This window comes from Lynx canadensis, chromosome B1 (genome assembly GCF_007474595.2).
Source record: "Lynx canadensis isolate LIC74 chromosome B1, mLynCan4.pri.v2, whole genome shotgun sequence".
NCBI classification, from domain to species: Eukaryota; Metazoa; Chordata; class Mammalia; order Carnivora; family Felidae; genus Lynx; species Lynx canadensis.
In genome coordinates, this window is record NC_044306.2 from 59,443,588 (window position 1) to 59,459,628 (window position 16,041).

The 16,041-nt window shown below is 40.5% G+C and overlaps 1 protein-coding gene across 1 annotated transcript in view; it reads left to right on the forward strand.

Annotated features, from left to right (window-relative positions):
* The window catches only part of SH3RF1 (SH3 domain containing ring finger 1), a 184,358-nt gene that overhangs the window by 160,848 nt on the left and 7,469 nt on the right, over nt 1–16,041 (forward strand). Inside the window, 5 exon segments of the mRNA XM_030312773.2 lie at nt 1,147–1,406; nt 2,341–2,702; nt 12,207–12,410; nt 12,413–12,468; nt 12,470–12,562. Coding sequence (XP_030168633.1) covers nt 1,147–1,406; nt 2,341–2,702; nt 12,207–12,410; nt 12,413–12,468; nt 12,470–12,562 — 975 coding nt within the window.

Genomic DNA, 16,041 nt, shown 5'->3' on the forward strand with positions numbered 1-16,041 from the left:
GAAAATGGCAGATAGACCTTCCCTGGCGAGGAAAAAAACAAACAATAAACCACCACCACCACAACAACTAAAGGAAATAAAACAAACCAAACCACAAAAAAAGACTAAATTAATGAAGGAAAGCAGTTTCATAACATTCAAAAACAAATTATTAACAGTCTCTGAAGAGATGCAATAAATTCTCTGTTATTTATCGTAGTAAATAAGGATGTTTGAGTTAATGAAGTTTTCTACTTAGTACAAAGTTACTATGTGTAGAATTGTTATTTAAACGAATTTAGAATATTAAAAAAATACATTATACAAAACTACATTGAACTAATTTAATTTAACTCAACCTGTAAATGTTTGTTTAGAGCTGGCTGTATCCTGATAACTGGAGGAATGTGGAAGAACCATTTCACACTGGGCCTACTTTCAAGGAACTTTTACTGAATCAGGAGTATTTAATACAGAATTTACATATTAAAAATGACATATTTTATAATCAAGGGCCGTAGAAGGAAGAAATTCACATGAAACAATAGAATCATACATAAGGTCTTAAGCCTAAGCCTTAGGCAAGGCTTCTTAAAAGGACAGGATTTGTGGACCTTGAAACATACATGAGATTAAGACAGGTCAAGAGTAGCCAGAGAGAACATTCTAAGAGTGTGAGCATGTGTGTATGTACACACACATGCACGTACACAGACACTTCTGTGTCTGTGTGATGTAGAACTAGGAACAAGCAGGGAGAAGGGCAAAAACCATGAGCAAAGCTATGCAAATGTAACAAAACTGCTAATGTTACTAGCAGCAATAACAAACAAATCAGCTTCTTTGAGAGCTGAAGCAGAAGAATCCAGGACCTTACAGGCAAGAGGTGTTGAGCCTTGATCTGGAAAGCCGAACCCAGTAACTGAATGTTCTTGAGCAGCGTGCAATGTATAATTTTCTATGACTAAGAATGTATTTCAAGACCTTTCTCTCCCTCAGGGCCATCTTTACTTTGAATTTGTGATTCTTACATTTTCTAAAAATTATTCCATTCATTCTTTAAAATGTTCTGTCTTAACGCCCTGAGTCATTTTTCTTGCATTTAATTGTTCTCTCTCCCATTTTGCTGATGGATTGGGCTTTCTGTCTGTGTTTCTGTCTTGGCAGGGCCGTGACAAATGCTTCCCAAGCTAAAGTCCCTATGTCTACTGCTGGTCAGACCAGTCGAGGGGTGACTATGGTCAGTCCTTCCACTGCAGGAGGGCCTGCCCAGAAGCTCCAGGGAAATGGTATGGCTGGGAGTCCCAGTGTTGTCCCCACAGCCGTTGTGTCAGCCGCTCATATCCAGACAAGTCCTCAGGCCAAGGTCTTGTTGCACATGACTGGGCAGATGACAGTCAACCAGGCCCGTAATGCTGTGAGGACAGGTAAGGAGGAGACCAGACTGAAAAGTATCAGGAAGAGGGTTGCTTGCCTAGTACCAGATCCCTTATAACAGATGTTGAGAAGAGCAGATGTAATGTTAAAGTCATGAATAACATTAGGAATTAGAAGCAGGCACAGTCTAGTCAGTGGCACACTTCACATCTGCTTATTTTGGCTAAGCCTGTCCCCCACATGAATTCAAGCCTGATCTACAGATTGAAAATCTGAAAGAAATTAGGCTGATCCTGAGAATGTCAATAAGACTTGGAAATATGGCTTCTGCATTCAAGACCATACGAGCTCAAATGTCCCTGATGCCAGCCGCGTGACCACTGCATCATACTCCATGAACTAGTGTGCTGATGATTTCTGATGAACCTAATTCCAAGTTTGTTTTAAACCCAATGGGATCTTAAATACTTTTCTTCTTATAGCACTGAAAACCTACCAAGAGTCTTGGGTAACGGTGATAGGGTAAACTTGTAAATTCTGTCAGAAAAACCAAAAGATGGAAGATGATTAATAAGAAAAGGAAGAATAATTTTATTTACTTGTTTGTTTGTTTGTTTGTTTGTTTTAAGAAAATGGAGAATAATTTTCAAAAGGCCTGGAGGCCAACCTAATCTGACACTGTAGAGTATCATCAAAGACCGGCTGTGTCCATAAATCTGTGGAAAGACTTTTTAACTGAACAGCCTGGGGTTATCGCTAAGCTTCCAGGCTCTCAGTGGACTCAAGGGCTGATCTGGAAGGAAAACAGTGTCTAAGGACCCAGCTAAGATTACGTGCTTTTAAACCACTGTGCATCCATTACTTCTTATAAAAGTGCAATAGCAACCTTTCATTATGGTCTGATGCAGTGAAATGACTCATGGTTTGGTGAGTAGCATTTATTAGAAGGTCAAATTTTGCTGTTTTCTCTCCCATCACTACTAGTTGCAGCACATAACCAAGAACGCCCTACCGCAGCGGTGACGCCCATCCAGGTACAGAACACTGCCTGCCTGGGCCCTGCATCTGTGGGCCTGCCTCATCATCCCTTGGCCTCCCCACAACTTCCACCTCCAATGGCAGGCCCTGCCACCCACGTAGCTGCCATCAATATGGGTCGAGTCAATGCCCCCCTGGCTTGTGCTGCGACTGCTTCACTGACCTCTCCAAGCATCACCACCGCCTCTCTGGACACTGAGCCCAGTGGTCGGACAGTGAGCATTCTTCCTGGACTTCCCACCTCTCCTGACAGCGCATCATTGACTTGTGGGAACAGTTCAGCAACCAAGCCAGATAAAGATAGTAAAGTAAGACCAACGTCCTGTTCCCCTGCTTATGTTGTGTCCCATCCTAACTAATGAAAGGACTCGTTGTTGAACAATGAGTCCTTCAAGTGCTCACCATGTGTGAGACACTGCGCCCGTTGCTAGATTCATGTTTCTCTGCGTTGAAACACCCACTAAGTTGCAAGCCTAATATTGGATGTTGAGGGAGACCACAGTGAATAAGACTAAGTCACTTTTGTGCAGCTTACATCTTATGGAGGAGTTTCCTTTCTCCTTTAGTTACTCATTCTTTCATCATTGTGCTGTCCTTAATTCTTCCTGTTCAGTCAGTTCTGCAAAAAAGTATTTAATATACAAAGCAGTTGAAATTATTGATCAAAAAATGTTATTTATGGATTTATTTTTCCTACAGCATATTAGATTATAATCAGCATGGATAGTTTTTCTCTTGACGTGGAATAAGGGTGAAAAGCTATTTTCTAAATCCATAGATGTTTAAAAAAGCTCTCATTTGGGGCTGAATTGCAAAGGAAATATAAATGGAAAGCTGTGTTTGAAAGACTAACCTATGGTTGGGTTTGGAGACAGGTGGTTGGAGGCAAAGGAAATTGATGGTGATTGAATGTGAACAGAAATGTAAGAGGGATAACAAAGTCTGGATAATTGTACTATAATCAGATGAAGTGACAACCTGAGGAAAATATTGTATTTTCTTCAGTATTTCATGCATTTTCTCCTAAAGCTCTAGCCAGGTTCTGGGAAGCTCTAGGCTAATCATAAACTCTGAGCCACCTGGTTCAGTGGTATTGTATGTCGCTCTATTTAAATGGTTAGGTAAGCCTGTAAATAGGAGTTTATAAGGAAATAAACTTTACAGCCTACTAAAAAGTTAATATTTAATTGTTAGGTTAACATGAACGTTTTTGAAAAAGATTGGTATCTGTTCAGTGTTTATAATTAACTACATTAAACTTGTACTCAAGCTGACATGTTCAACTTTGTCAAGATCTTTAAAGAATTGTTTTGTACTTTAGAATTTAAGGTTTTAGGACAGTGTGTCTCAGGGCCCTTGTCACTAACAGACTCTTCAACTTCTGCCCTCCCAGGAAAGAATTCATTAAATCTGAGGCTTGAAAGGGACCTGTGCCAGAGAGAATAATGGCTCCCCAAAGACATCCATAACTTAATCCCTGAATTTTGAGAATGTGTTTTCTTGTGTGGCAAATGGGATTTTATACATATGATTAAATTAAAGGTTTAATTGAGATGAGGGGATTATTCTACATTATCTGGGTGAACCCCATAAGATCACATGGATCTTACTGAAAGGGAGGCAGGGGGATCAGGTCCAGAAGAAATGTGGCATCAGAAGCAGAGATCAGTGATTCAGGGAGGGAGCCACAAGCCAAAAAATGCAAGAAGCTTCTAGAATCTGGAAAAGGCAAGGAAACAGATTCTTCAGTAGGGCTTCTGTAAGGAATGCAGCCCTACTGACACCTTAATTTTAAGACTTGATTTTTACCACAAAGTTTATGGTAATTCTATATAGCAGCAACTAATACAGGACCTAATGGGCTATTCTGCTGAGTTCCTATCCTTGACAAATGGCCACTGGTCTCTGTTTGGACACCTTATTTGACCTTGAGTATCCTAGCTCCAAAGTGTGCCATGCCATTCTCTTTATTTTGAGGAGCTACATAGAAAGTATTGATCTCCTTTCTATATGATGCCTTGACTTATTTAAGAATTATCTTATTTTTTTAAGGCTACATTCCTGAAGTTTTTGTCACTGTTACTTATGTCACAGATTATAAATTTTCCTTCCTAAATCTACTACCTCATTTAGTGTTCCGGATCCACCAGGGAGAATTCTCTTGGTTGATATAAAATCAATAATTCCATAATTAACATGATTCAAGTGTCATTTAGTCTATACTCCTCCATCATGTCTATAAGGATATCATGGGAGAACTTATGAGATGCCTGTCAAAATCCAGAGGTCTTTTGCATTCTCCCATCCAAACTATTCCCCAGTCTCCCCATCATTTCAGCTGTTACTCATGTTAGCAAGGGTCTCCTAGAGGAGTCTCTTCCTCAGTGTCAGAGACTTCCTCAGGAGTCTCTTCCTCAGTGTTCCTTTCATTTAATACACTGTTCTAGAATTTTCCAGACAGTCAGCAAAGAACATTGTTGTATTCTTTTTGAAAATTAGGATTACACATGCCCTTCTTGACCTTTTGAGTTGACCTGATCTCAGGCTCATCAGGAGCCTGTCAAAGATTATTTGCATTTTATGAAAAGAACAGTTGCATTTCAGCTGTGAATTTTCTCTGTATGCTGGGGTGATTCATCCTGGCACATAATTATTAAATCTCTAAACCCCAATATCTATACTCATTTCCCTCCTGTCAGCATTTGTTCTTTCTAGTCTGAAGATTATCCTTCTCTTTCTTCATACCTTCTGAGAACCACCATCCATCTCAAACAGCAGGTCTATATTTTTCCTGTTCTTGTTTCAAACATAACTTTAAGGTTATCCACCCCCCCCTCTTTTTTTTCAAGTTTAAGCTGTTATGGGCCATGATATGTTCTTTCTTATGGTCACTTCTCTTGATCTTTTTGTACTGAGTCCTTTAAAAATTTGAGCCCATTAGTCTGCTCTCTGGGAGATCAGACTAGTGCCTTTAGATGTCTCCACATTTTCATCTGCTCAGATAATTTACAGTTGTATGGTTAGAATATCATTCTGGAGAGCCCGCCCATTGCTCTTGAAGTATCTTTCCTTTTGAGTTTCAGGTCATGCATATATTTTCTGTGAACTTTTAAAATCAGTTCTTTTAAACTTTAGAGTTCAAATCTGACTATAGCCAACTTCTCTTTGGGTGCTTACTTCGAAGTTTTCAATATTTCTGTCCACCATCCGAACCACTCCACTCCCTACCTGGTCTCTACTGTTCCCCCAGTTGATCAGAATTAGATCCAATGTGAGATTAAATTATGAACAAGTCAAGAAAAATGTCTATCAGAGATTCTAAGTTTATAGAGATCCTAGTTTTTGTTGAGACTTACAACAACTATCTAGATATTTGACAATTCCCTTGTTATCTCCATCTTCTTTCATCATTTTGTGATCAGCATCATCCATTTACTTAAACTCTTTAGATAGTGTGTGGTATATCTGCCAAACGATAGCTTGTCAATTTCCCTGTCCTTTTCTCTATGTGTAAATCGTCTGCAGTGAGCTACCTACCACTGATGTTCCACAGAGACATACAACTTTTTGATGTGCACACAGGACTATTGCAGCCCCTCTCCTAACTGAGTTATTCCTTTTGAACAGTATTTTATTTGGAATTCTTATCTCACAAAGTCTCAGAAGTGTGATTTTGTCCTTGACTTAAAAAAAAAGTGTTTTTTTCCCCCTCTGGCTCATTTTTGTCTGGTAACTGCATTCTGTGGTTTGATAAATAAGCATCTGAAACTATAATGTATTTCCAAACATCATCTCAGTTACTTCTTGTTTGAAATCCTGGGCCTTTCTGTCATTGTTATTCTTCTTTCTATGAGATCCCCTATGTCTTCTACAGTTATCAGTTTAACAGCTTTATCTGAACATTTTTCTAACTTCATATTCACTTTAAAGGCTTCATTATTTGAGTAGCTAGTCTCCAGGCAGATGTGTTTCCCAATCCTTATGAGATGCTCATGTGTATGTATGTATACGTGCACACACACACAATGTTTTATTGTGTTTTCTTATTATAAAATTGTTAAAAAATACATATTTATTTAAAAGTGAGAGAAAGTCTAAATATCCAAATAGAAGACCTAAGTATGATCTAAGATTTCAAAGGTAGCCATTAATACTATGGTGTATATATGCTTTTTTCGCCCTCATATACCAAAATACAGTAAATATTATTTTGGTACATTAAGCTTCTATCCAGAAAATAAAATCTTTTTTTCCAGCACCAATTATTGGTTGTTCTTATATTCTCTAAGTTTTGTTAGAAAATATACTGACACATACTAAAAATTCTAAGAGTTTGAGTAAAAACATATTCAAATCAGGCAGCACCCACTCTATCAAGGAACCAGGGGCAAAAATTATGTAAATGACACACAAAGCAGAGCAAGGAAGTTATTTGACTGGCTGTAATTTAAGTGGTTGCCTTATTTGGGGAAAGCCCAGTTGGCTGTTTGTGATTGGTTGTCCTTATAGGTTTTGATGTCTTTATAGGTTTTGAGGTGTTTACAGGCTTAGAGTTTGGTTTGCTAAGGGAGCTGCTAGGGCTTTAGAATCACCTCAGTCCTAATGGCCTCTAATTAAATCTCTAATGGTTTAATTAATTTTACAATTTTAACCATCACATAGTAAAAGAGAAGAAACCATCTCTGAGGCACCACTTTATACCCCCACATGCTTCCATTTCCTTCCCCTACCTTCATAGTATAAGTTTTCTCTGACATATTCATTTATTTCCTTTACCAATTAGCAGAAGTAGGTATTGGTTCTCATGCCCTTTCCCATATTCTGGATTTGTTCCTAAGAGGTGACATTTCTACATGCGGGCCACAAAAAGGTCAACATTTAGTACCACAAACATCCCACCCCCAAAGTCCTACTGACTCCTTTCCTTAAGGAGCCAAGCACAGGTCTTCAAACAATTTGCTGTTTGAGGACCTTTGCTCTTATTCTTGGTTTTTTTAAGCAGAGGGTCCATCCAGTTTTTATTTTAATTTTTATTAAGGGGAGAGGGAGAATCCTAAGCAGGATCTGCACTGCCAGCACAGAGCCTGAGGCAGGCTCCATCTCAGGAAGAGAGATCATGACCTGAGGTGAAATTAAGAGTTGGATACTTAACCAATTGAGCCACCTAGGCATCCCCATCTAGTTTTTCAGTAGCCATTTTTGGGGCATCTGGCTGGTTCAGTCAGAAGAGCATGTGATTCTTGATCTCAGGATTATAAGTTGGAGCCCCATGTTGGGTATAGAGATTAAAAATAAAATCTTAAAAAAATAATAAATAAATAAATACCTGTTTTCTTCTGTTCTGAACACTGTCCTAAAGTCCCTACTGATCACTTTCTTTGCTCGCATGATTTTCCTTCCTCCCAGTTCTTATTTCACTGTCCAAACCAAGTTGGTCTGTGAGCTTTGCCATTTCATTTTCTCACAGAGAAGTTATTGTCCATGTTAAGTGATCGGAGTCACATTCCTGCCCGTGCCAGCAGCTGGGATCCAGACCAGCTGTGGACAGTGCAGATGTGCACACAGTTTCAGAGTGACTCTTAGGTTGTGCAACCCGTAAGCAAACATATCTGCTCTTATCACTCCATGGAGTAGATGTGCTTCTAGAGTTGTTGCCTGTGCCGAACTCTCAGAAGAGAAGAGCAAAGGCCGGGTTATCCCACTTCCACCCCTTACTAGCAGTATGATTGTAGGCAAGCGTAGAGAATAATGGCAATGGGAATACTACTGATTCCTGTCGCATCAGGTGAGTGTGAGGAATAAATGGGGAAATCTTTATAAAAGCATTTAACAAGATTCTTGAACCCAGTGGTGTTTGATCATCAGATTTCACATGGCCTTTCCCCGTCTCCATTCACTTCTTTATTATTTTTTTTTTTAAATTTTTTTTTTCCAACGTTTATTTATTTTTAAGACACAGAGAGACAGAGCATGAACGGGGGAGGGGCAGAGAGAGAGGGAGACACAGAATCGGAAACAGGCTCCAGGCTCTGAGCCATCAGCCCAGAGCCTGACGCGGGGCTCGAACTCCCGGACCGCGAGATCGTGACCTGGCTGAAGTCGGACGCTTAACCGACTGCGCCACCCAGGCGCCCCAATTTTTTTAATGTTTATTTATTTTTGAGAGAGAGAGAGAGAGAGAGAGAGAGACAGAGTGTGAGTGGGGGAGGGGCAGAGAGAGAGGGAGACACAGAATCTGAAGCAGGCTCCAGACTCCAAGCTTCCAGCACAGAGCCCGATGCGGGGCTTGAACTCACAAACTGCGAGATCATGACCTGAGCTGGAGTCGGATGCTTAACTGACTGAGCCACCTAGGCGCCCCACCATTCACTTCTTTAAAGAAGCCTTTCCTGGGTGCCTGGCTGGCTCAGTCGGTACTGCAAGTGACTTGATCTCAGGGTTTTGAGTTCAAGCCCCATGTTGGGTGTGGTACCTACTTAAAAAATAATAATAATTTGAAAATAAAAATTAAAAAAAATTTAAAAGCCCTTCCTGAGCTCCCTGTCTCAGCACCCCTGGTCATTCACTCTCCTCTTACCCTGCTTTATTTTTCTGCAGAGCACCTGTTTTATAGCCATGTCTATGTCTCTGCTAGAGAATGTGAACCCCTTATTGTCTTATTCACTCTTGTATTCCCAGAACCTCACGCGTTGTTGGTTCATATTTGACATTCAGTTAATATTTGTTGAAAGAGTGAGTGATTATTATTAGACAATCATATGAATTAAGCTTTGGAGCTGCCTTATCTAAGAATAGTGACTGATTGTTGGGAATATGACTGTAGATATTTGATGACAGTGTCCCGGAAGAGTATTTATCTTTTGCTTCTTTCTTTGTACATCTGAAGGCAAGGAGAGGAATAAAGAAGATTCAGTGGGTAGAATGTTTTCAGCTTCGTGAGTTGCTCAAATCAAATTTATTTTTGCTTGAGAAGGAGAACTCGAGGTTTCCCATTTTGTATTCATCCTCCATGATATGACTAATGGAAAGCTATTTAGTGATGTTCAGAAATTATTTTTACGTGTAGAAATTACTCTTTCTCATCATCTGGCAATTATTTTCTGAACCAAATAGTTGATCTTCTGAAGAGAAGATTATGGGTATAAAAACATTATTCCATCTAGGAATAATTTCTTGAAAAACCCACAGGAGAAGAATTATTAAGGTTCATGTTCAAAGATATGTCCCTTTTTCATGCATGTTAACACTACATTTGAAAAATTGCTGAAGTGTAGTCCTTATTAATTCATCTATAATTTTCATTTCTGCTGTTGGATTCTGAATAAAACAAAGGCACCCTTAGATGGTAAGTGTCTGTGTTTGCAGAATTATCTCTCTCCAGCGGCACACTGTTCTGCTAACATAGAAAACATGAAAATATGGTATTAAAAGCACACTTGGGTGGAACTAGGGCAGCATCTTTTCCTTGTTAGTACCCCCACCCCGTACCCCCACACCCTGTCACAACACCTAATCCTCTGCCTTCTGCTCAGTGGGTAGTCGGCATCAGCTGATGAAGATAACATATCTCTTAGAAGTCATTAAAGCAAGCTGTATTTAATGTGTTTAATCATTTTAGATGAACCAAGTCATCTTTCTTCTTAATCACTTTAGAGGCTGTTCCCTGAGCGCCATTCAGTTAACTGAATTTTTCTGAGTGCCCAGAACTGAGCTTTTAAGAAACATCTGTAGCTGTGGCTTGCTGAGATTGTAATTTACCGCTGGACTTGATGTTCTCAGTGGATCTGTGGGGGTCCAGGGATTAGAGCATGCTTTCTTCCATCATGGCAGGAATAGCTGGAAGTTGTGGCTGACTGCCCCCATAGAAGTGTAGACGTTATTTTTTCTCAGCTCATTTTTCGGCCCTCCAGACCTCAGGCTCTCTTAAAGAAGTATAGCTGTGGCTTTGGCAGGTGTTTGTTCGGCCCACTTCACCGCACATTGTATGATTTGAGAATTACAAAATGTCCTCTCTTACTCTTTTAGCCCTGGGGCTCACTAAATCATCTCCCTTCCTCCCCCATCTCAGTCTCTTTCAGTCTTGGCCTCTTGGCTCAATAGATGCATCTTTGCATTAGGCACTGGGTGGATGGGGTCCAGGCATCAAGCAGGTAGTCCAAGTTTATAGGGTCGTTTATTGGAATGTATTAGTAGCCCCTTGGGAAATGAGAAGCTAAATAAATGAAGCAAAAACCTGCAAGGTGAGTTAAGGCCAGGCCTTGAAGAAAAATGCCAAAGAACCTTCCTCAGGCTGGGATGGGGAGAAGGGGGGGGTGTGGATCCAATGTCTGGCTCTGCTCATCTGCAGCCTGCGTTGCGCTGTACAGAGATGACTTCAGCGCTCCCACCATCTTTCCCTGTCCCCCATTTCCAACCCATGGGTTGGTTCATACTGTGAACAGTATTCTCTAAATGGGGCCTGCAGTTTCCTGGGATTCTTTTTCCCTGGAATGCTTTATCGTCATCTGGCTAAATCATTACTTTTGTCTCTTCCTTTTTCCTGCCGTTCTGTCTCTAATGGATCTGTGTTTTTATGGATTCAGACCCTTTTCCCCAAAGGATTTTTATGGAGTATGAACTAACTCATATTCTCAAGAAAAATTCCTCAGGGTTCTATCTCCATGTGGGCCCCTCATAATTCTATTTCTCTATTAGTGGACCTTAGTGATTCCAGATTGCCTATAGTTTTCTGAAGAATTATTTCCCTCTGAAATGTTTCCATTCAGATGACTTGGTGATGTCATTGACATCTTAGTAAAACAACGTGAAATGATTGTTGTCTATGCTTGGTTGTCAGAAAGAACATTGACACAGGGTTTGGAAATGAAGAAAACCTAGCTCTAGGTCTGGTTTTCCTAGCAGTCCAAGGAAAAGAGTGTCAAAAGAGACAAGAGATTCTAGAGATGGTTTTTGTGGAGAAAGATGCTGGGGAAAAATTTTTTTCCTACTTTTGCTTGCAAAGAGACATAAAAATGTTTTTGATTATACTGCAGCTTTATTTAAAATTTTGTGGAGTTGTTTTGGCTTTCTAATCCAAGATATTCTTGCACAATAGAAATGGTTTGACTTCTGTCATTATTGGCTTATTAAATTTCCTCAAGGTGGTGACATCTGAGAACTGTTTTAGTCCTTAACCCTGATCAAGACATTACTCTCCATAAATGATAAGAATCAAGTCTATGGATGGAGAGTAAAATGCTCTATGGATGGAGAGTAATGTTTAGTTCAGCACATAAGAATTAGAGGCAGTATAGGCATAATCTCAAGAAATTAAATCCATAATCAGAAATTTCCATTTTGTCCTAAAATGTCTACTTCTGTCTTCACCAAGCCAGAGATGTGACTTGGTGAGTTGTTTTTTTTTTTTTTTTGCTTTACTTTTTTATCTACTTCTTCTGCCTCAGTAGAAGATGAACAGTGGAGTGTCATACAAGCACAAACATGCAGGCAGAAAGGGAGAGGAAAGACAACCAAATGTCAGGTTAACATCATACAGGAAGGAATTGGGAGCTAGATCATAAATAACCAAATATCCATAGAAATGAATCTTAAAAGACCAAACCAGTGGCACCTGGCTGGCTCAGTCGGTAGAGCATGAGTCTCCCCATCTCAGGGTTGTGAGGTAGAGCCCCACCGTTGGGTGTAGAAATTACTTAAAAATACAAATCTTAAAAAAAAAAAAAATCAAACCAAAAATAGAAAACTAGCACCCTATCGATTACAATAACAACAGTACCATCCATCTCTAATTAATGTACTTTTTTTTTTCCTAGAAAGAGAAAAAGGGTTTGTTGAAGTTGCTTTCTGGCGCGTCCACTAAACGTAAGCCCCGAGCATCTCCACCAGCCTCACCCACCCTGGAAGTGGAGCTGGGTGGCGGGGAGTTGCCTCTGCAGGGAGCAGTGGGACCTGAGCTGCCTCTAGGGGGCGCCCACGGCAGGGCCGGCTCCTGCCCTGCCGATGGGGACTGCCCGGCCCCGCTGTGGCCGTGGCTGCTGCTGTGGCCCAGGACGCTCTTCATCGGAAGACTAGCTCCTGGACTCCGCTGTACCATCGCTCCACCTCCTCGTCAACCATGTTCATCCCTGGGCCCTGTCATGAATGAGTCTAGGCCTGTGGTTTGTGAGAGGTGAGTTCACTGTCGTTCCCGGAGAAACGAAGAAATGCAAACAAGCTTTGTGCTGGAATATTTATTCCAACATGAGGATACTTTTCCACATCCTCCAAATTTGTTTTAGCTGAATTTGTAGTAACAGGCAAGCACTGGCCTTCTTGTACCATTTGCTGTGCTCCTTACATGGGTTAGGCCCTCTTTTTGTTTATTTTCTCCAGACATCCCCTCCAGAATTGTAACCAGATGAAATGTGTTAATCCCTGGAACTTGGTTTGCATCTACTTCCTTCTTGCTTCTCTTCCATCGCCAGCTTTTGCTCCCTCCTTTCATCCTTTGCCTTTTTTATGAAACATTTACATAAGTACCTGCTGGTTGTAAAGCAGCTGGAGAATTCTGCCAACCAAGAGAATTCTCTTTTTATTCTTCCTGAGCTAGGAGAGTATGCCTAAGTTCTGAGAGACCTGACTCCCCCTCCTGACACTGAGTTGGTTGGGTTCCACTCGGAATGAGGGGCCTTGTGTTAACTGATTCTGGCCTTGAATCATGATTACACATGGGAGTAGTTCTGTTTGATACAACCAGTGGGGTTCTAGGAATATGTTAGGAGAAACTATATATTTAGCAAGACAACTATCTGCTAGGATTATATGAATTAGAAATGAAGCACCGGTGGTTGGCCAGGAAAACATCATGAAGCACACTAAAATAGTGGACTGTTTTCACATAATGCATAAATATATAAACATTTGTTTTTAAAGTGCCATCTGTTTTATTGTTTCTATAAGCTTTATTCCTTCTGTACCTGCATTTTATAAATCAAATTTCTGATTTGTGGAGGTGTTGCAGTGTAGGTCTCATTTTCAGTTACTGATTTGAAGTCTTACTATAAACTGTTACACATTCCAATGACTTAAATTTACAAATCTGTATTTCAGATGGAACATCTGTACCCACAAAATTTGAGGCCTTCATTCGTATAATTTGAATTATCAAAAAATAAGCTGGACAAGAAGAAAACTTTATTTTTTTTTTTTTAATTTTTTTTTTCAACGTTATTTATTTTTGGGACAGAGAGAGACAGAGCATGAAACGGGGAAGGGGCAGGGAGAGAGGGAGACACAGAATTCGGAAACGAGGCTCCAGGCTCTGAGCCATCAGCCCGGAGCCTGACGCGGGGCTCGAACTCACGGACCGTGAGATGGTGACCTGGCTGAAGTCGGACGCTTAACCGACTGCGCCACGCAGGCGCCCCAAGAAGAAACTTTAAACAGCCTACGTGCACTAAGTACAAGTACACAATTTATATATATATTTTCATAGTGAGGTGAAATAGCTTTACATAGGTCTAATCCTTATAAAACCAGTTTTGAAATGAGACAGTACTCTGAAAAGTGTTCCTCCCCCACAAATAAAATCATTCTATCTTTCCCCCTCATCTGTTGCGCTCTTAGTAAAGCTTTGAAATTTGTCCTGCATTCACTTAATCCTTTATTCTGAGAGTCAGCCTTTTTTCCTCTGCAGTAATACTCCGCTTTCCAGGGATAGGGCTTCTGTCCCTGGAGTTAGTCCAGGGACTTGTTTACTTTCTCTTGGTCACAAAGGCTCCTTCTTTCGTCCCCACCCCCAGGCATCGATCTGCAGTTTTTCCTTCATACCCTGAGTCTCTCTCCTCTTTTCCCCTGGTCATTTGTGGTGTTTGTGTGACTGTTCTGAGCGATCGTTCATTTTGCCCAGCCTCTCCATAGGCACTGGCTCTGGCACTGCTGCCTCCCCTCCCCCCATTATGCATTCCTTTTCAGTTGACAGATGTCCTCAATCTCTGTGGCTTCTGCATTCCTGCCCTTTCCTCTTAGAGGAGCTCATTTCTAACAGCAGGCTCCTGCTGTTCAGTGCATCTGAAAGGGAGAAATCGCTAATGCAGACAGGTGATGGTGGTCCAGGGAGCCAGGGATGCACATCACATAGGGAACATGGAGAATTTAATGATGGAACAGATGGGCATGGGCACTCTGGAATTCTCTGGCAGGTTTTTCATATAACCATTTCCATTTTTACAAGTAGAAAAGGGGTCTTTGGAGAAGATTTCTGCTCAAGTTTATATTTTTATAATCCATATGTTCAACAGAATATTAAATATAATAGCCAGCCTGACCAACTTTCCACCACCCTGTTGCCTTCATACACTGATGGTGATGGTATTTATTTAACTTGTGTTCTTAGGTCTGACTGGCTATAAAAACAGTAGGAAAAAGGTGTGGAAACAGTATAGGAAAACATCCTATTATCCACTGGGAATGAAAGTTTTTGGTTAGTAGGAAACTACCAAGTATGCCGTTTAGGGATTACCTGTTTTGATATTTCAAAAATTTTTTTTTTAATTTTTTTTTTTCAACGTTTATTTATTTTTGGGACAGAGACAGACAGAGCATAAACGGGGGAGGGGCAGAGAGAGAGGGAGACACAGAATCGGAAACAGGCTCCAGGCTCTGAGCCATCAGCCCAGAGCCTGACGCGGGGCTCAAACTCCCGGACTGCGAGATCGTGACCTGGCTGAAGTCGGACGCTTAACCGACTGCGCCACCCAGGCGCCCCAGATATTTCAAAATTTTTAACACAATTAAAAGTACTTAGTACTAAAAATGGAGGGAAGATTAACTTTAACATCTCTATGATTCAGAAAGTATTTCAGGATCTTAGATTCCTTGATTCACAACCTAAATCGCAACAACTCCTGCTCTGGCAAAGTGCAGAAGCCTGGGGTTCTTCTGGTAGAATTTTTCCTGATAGAATTTCATAGAAGTAGTTCTCATTGCATTGTATTGGTGCTGTATGAGAGCAGAGTATAACGAGAACAAGCATAAAATTTCCCCTCAAACCATGGCTCTGTCCCATAAATCTAAAGTAAAAGAATGTGACTAGGGCAGCCCTTCAATGGGAAGAAGCATTCACGTGATACAAGGACTTAAGCAATCTCACAGTAAGAAGGGATGAACCTTGAGGTGTGTTGACGGCTGTGGTGTCAGCTGAGACAATTCTCTGAGGAACAAAAGGATTCTTTTGTGTTGTTAGAGAGGCTGAGGAAAACAAGCAAGAAATGCTACATCCTGGAGGCAGAACATGTATAATTGATGACAGCAGAAATAACAGAACAGATATTTTTGACTCTATTTTAGATAATGGAGAAAAAATAATTAGGAAATTGCAAAGAGGAAGTAGAAATATTTCAGAAGGAATGGCAGTAAAAGAAAGTATATGTGACAGGCTTTTCTTTTTTTTTTTCTACTAAAACAGCATAGACAGATAAGGGCTTAAGGAGACACGGCACATCATCTCTGTGTATTTTGAAGTTTAGGAATTAAACTGATAACCACATACCTATAAGCCCATCTCTTAAATTGGAAAAGAACCTGTGATCTTTGATCAGGGATTAAGCTAGAACACTTGGAAACACACAAATTGGATAGAGATAGATTTACAGAAAGTCAGTCGGGTTT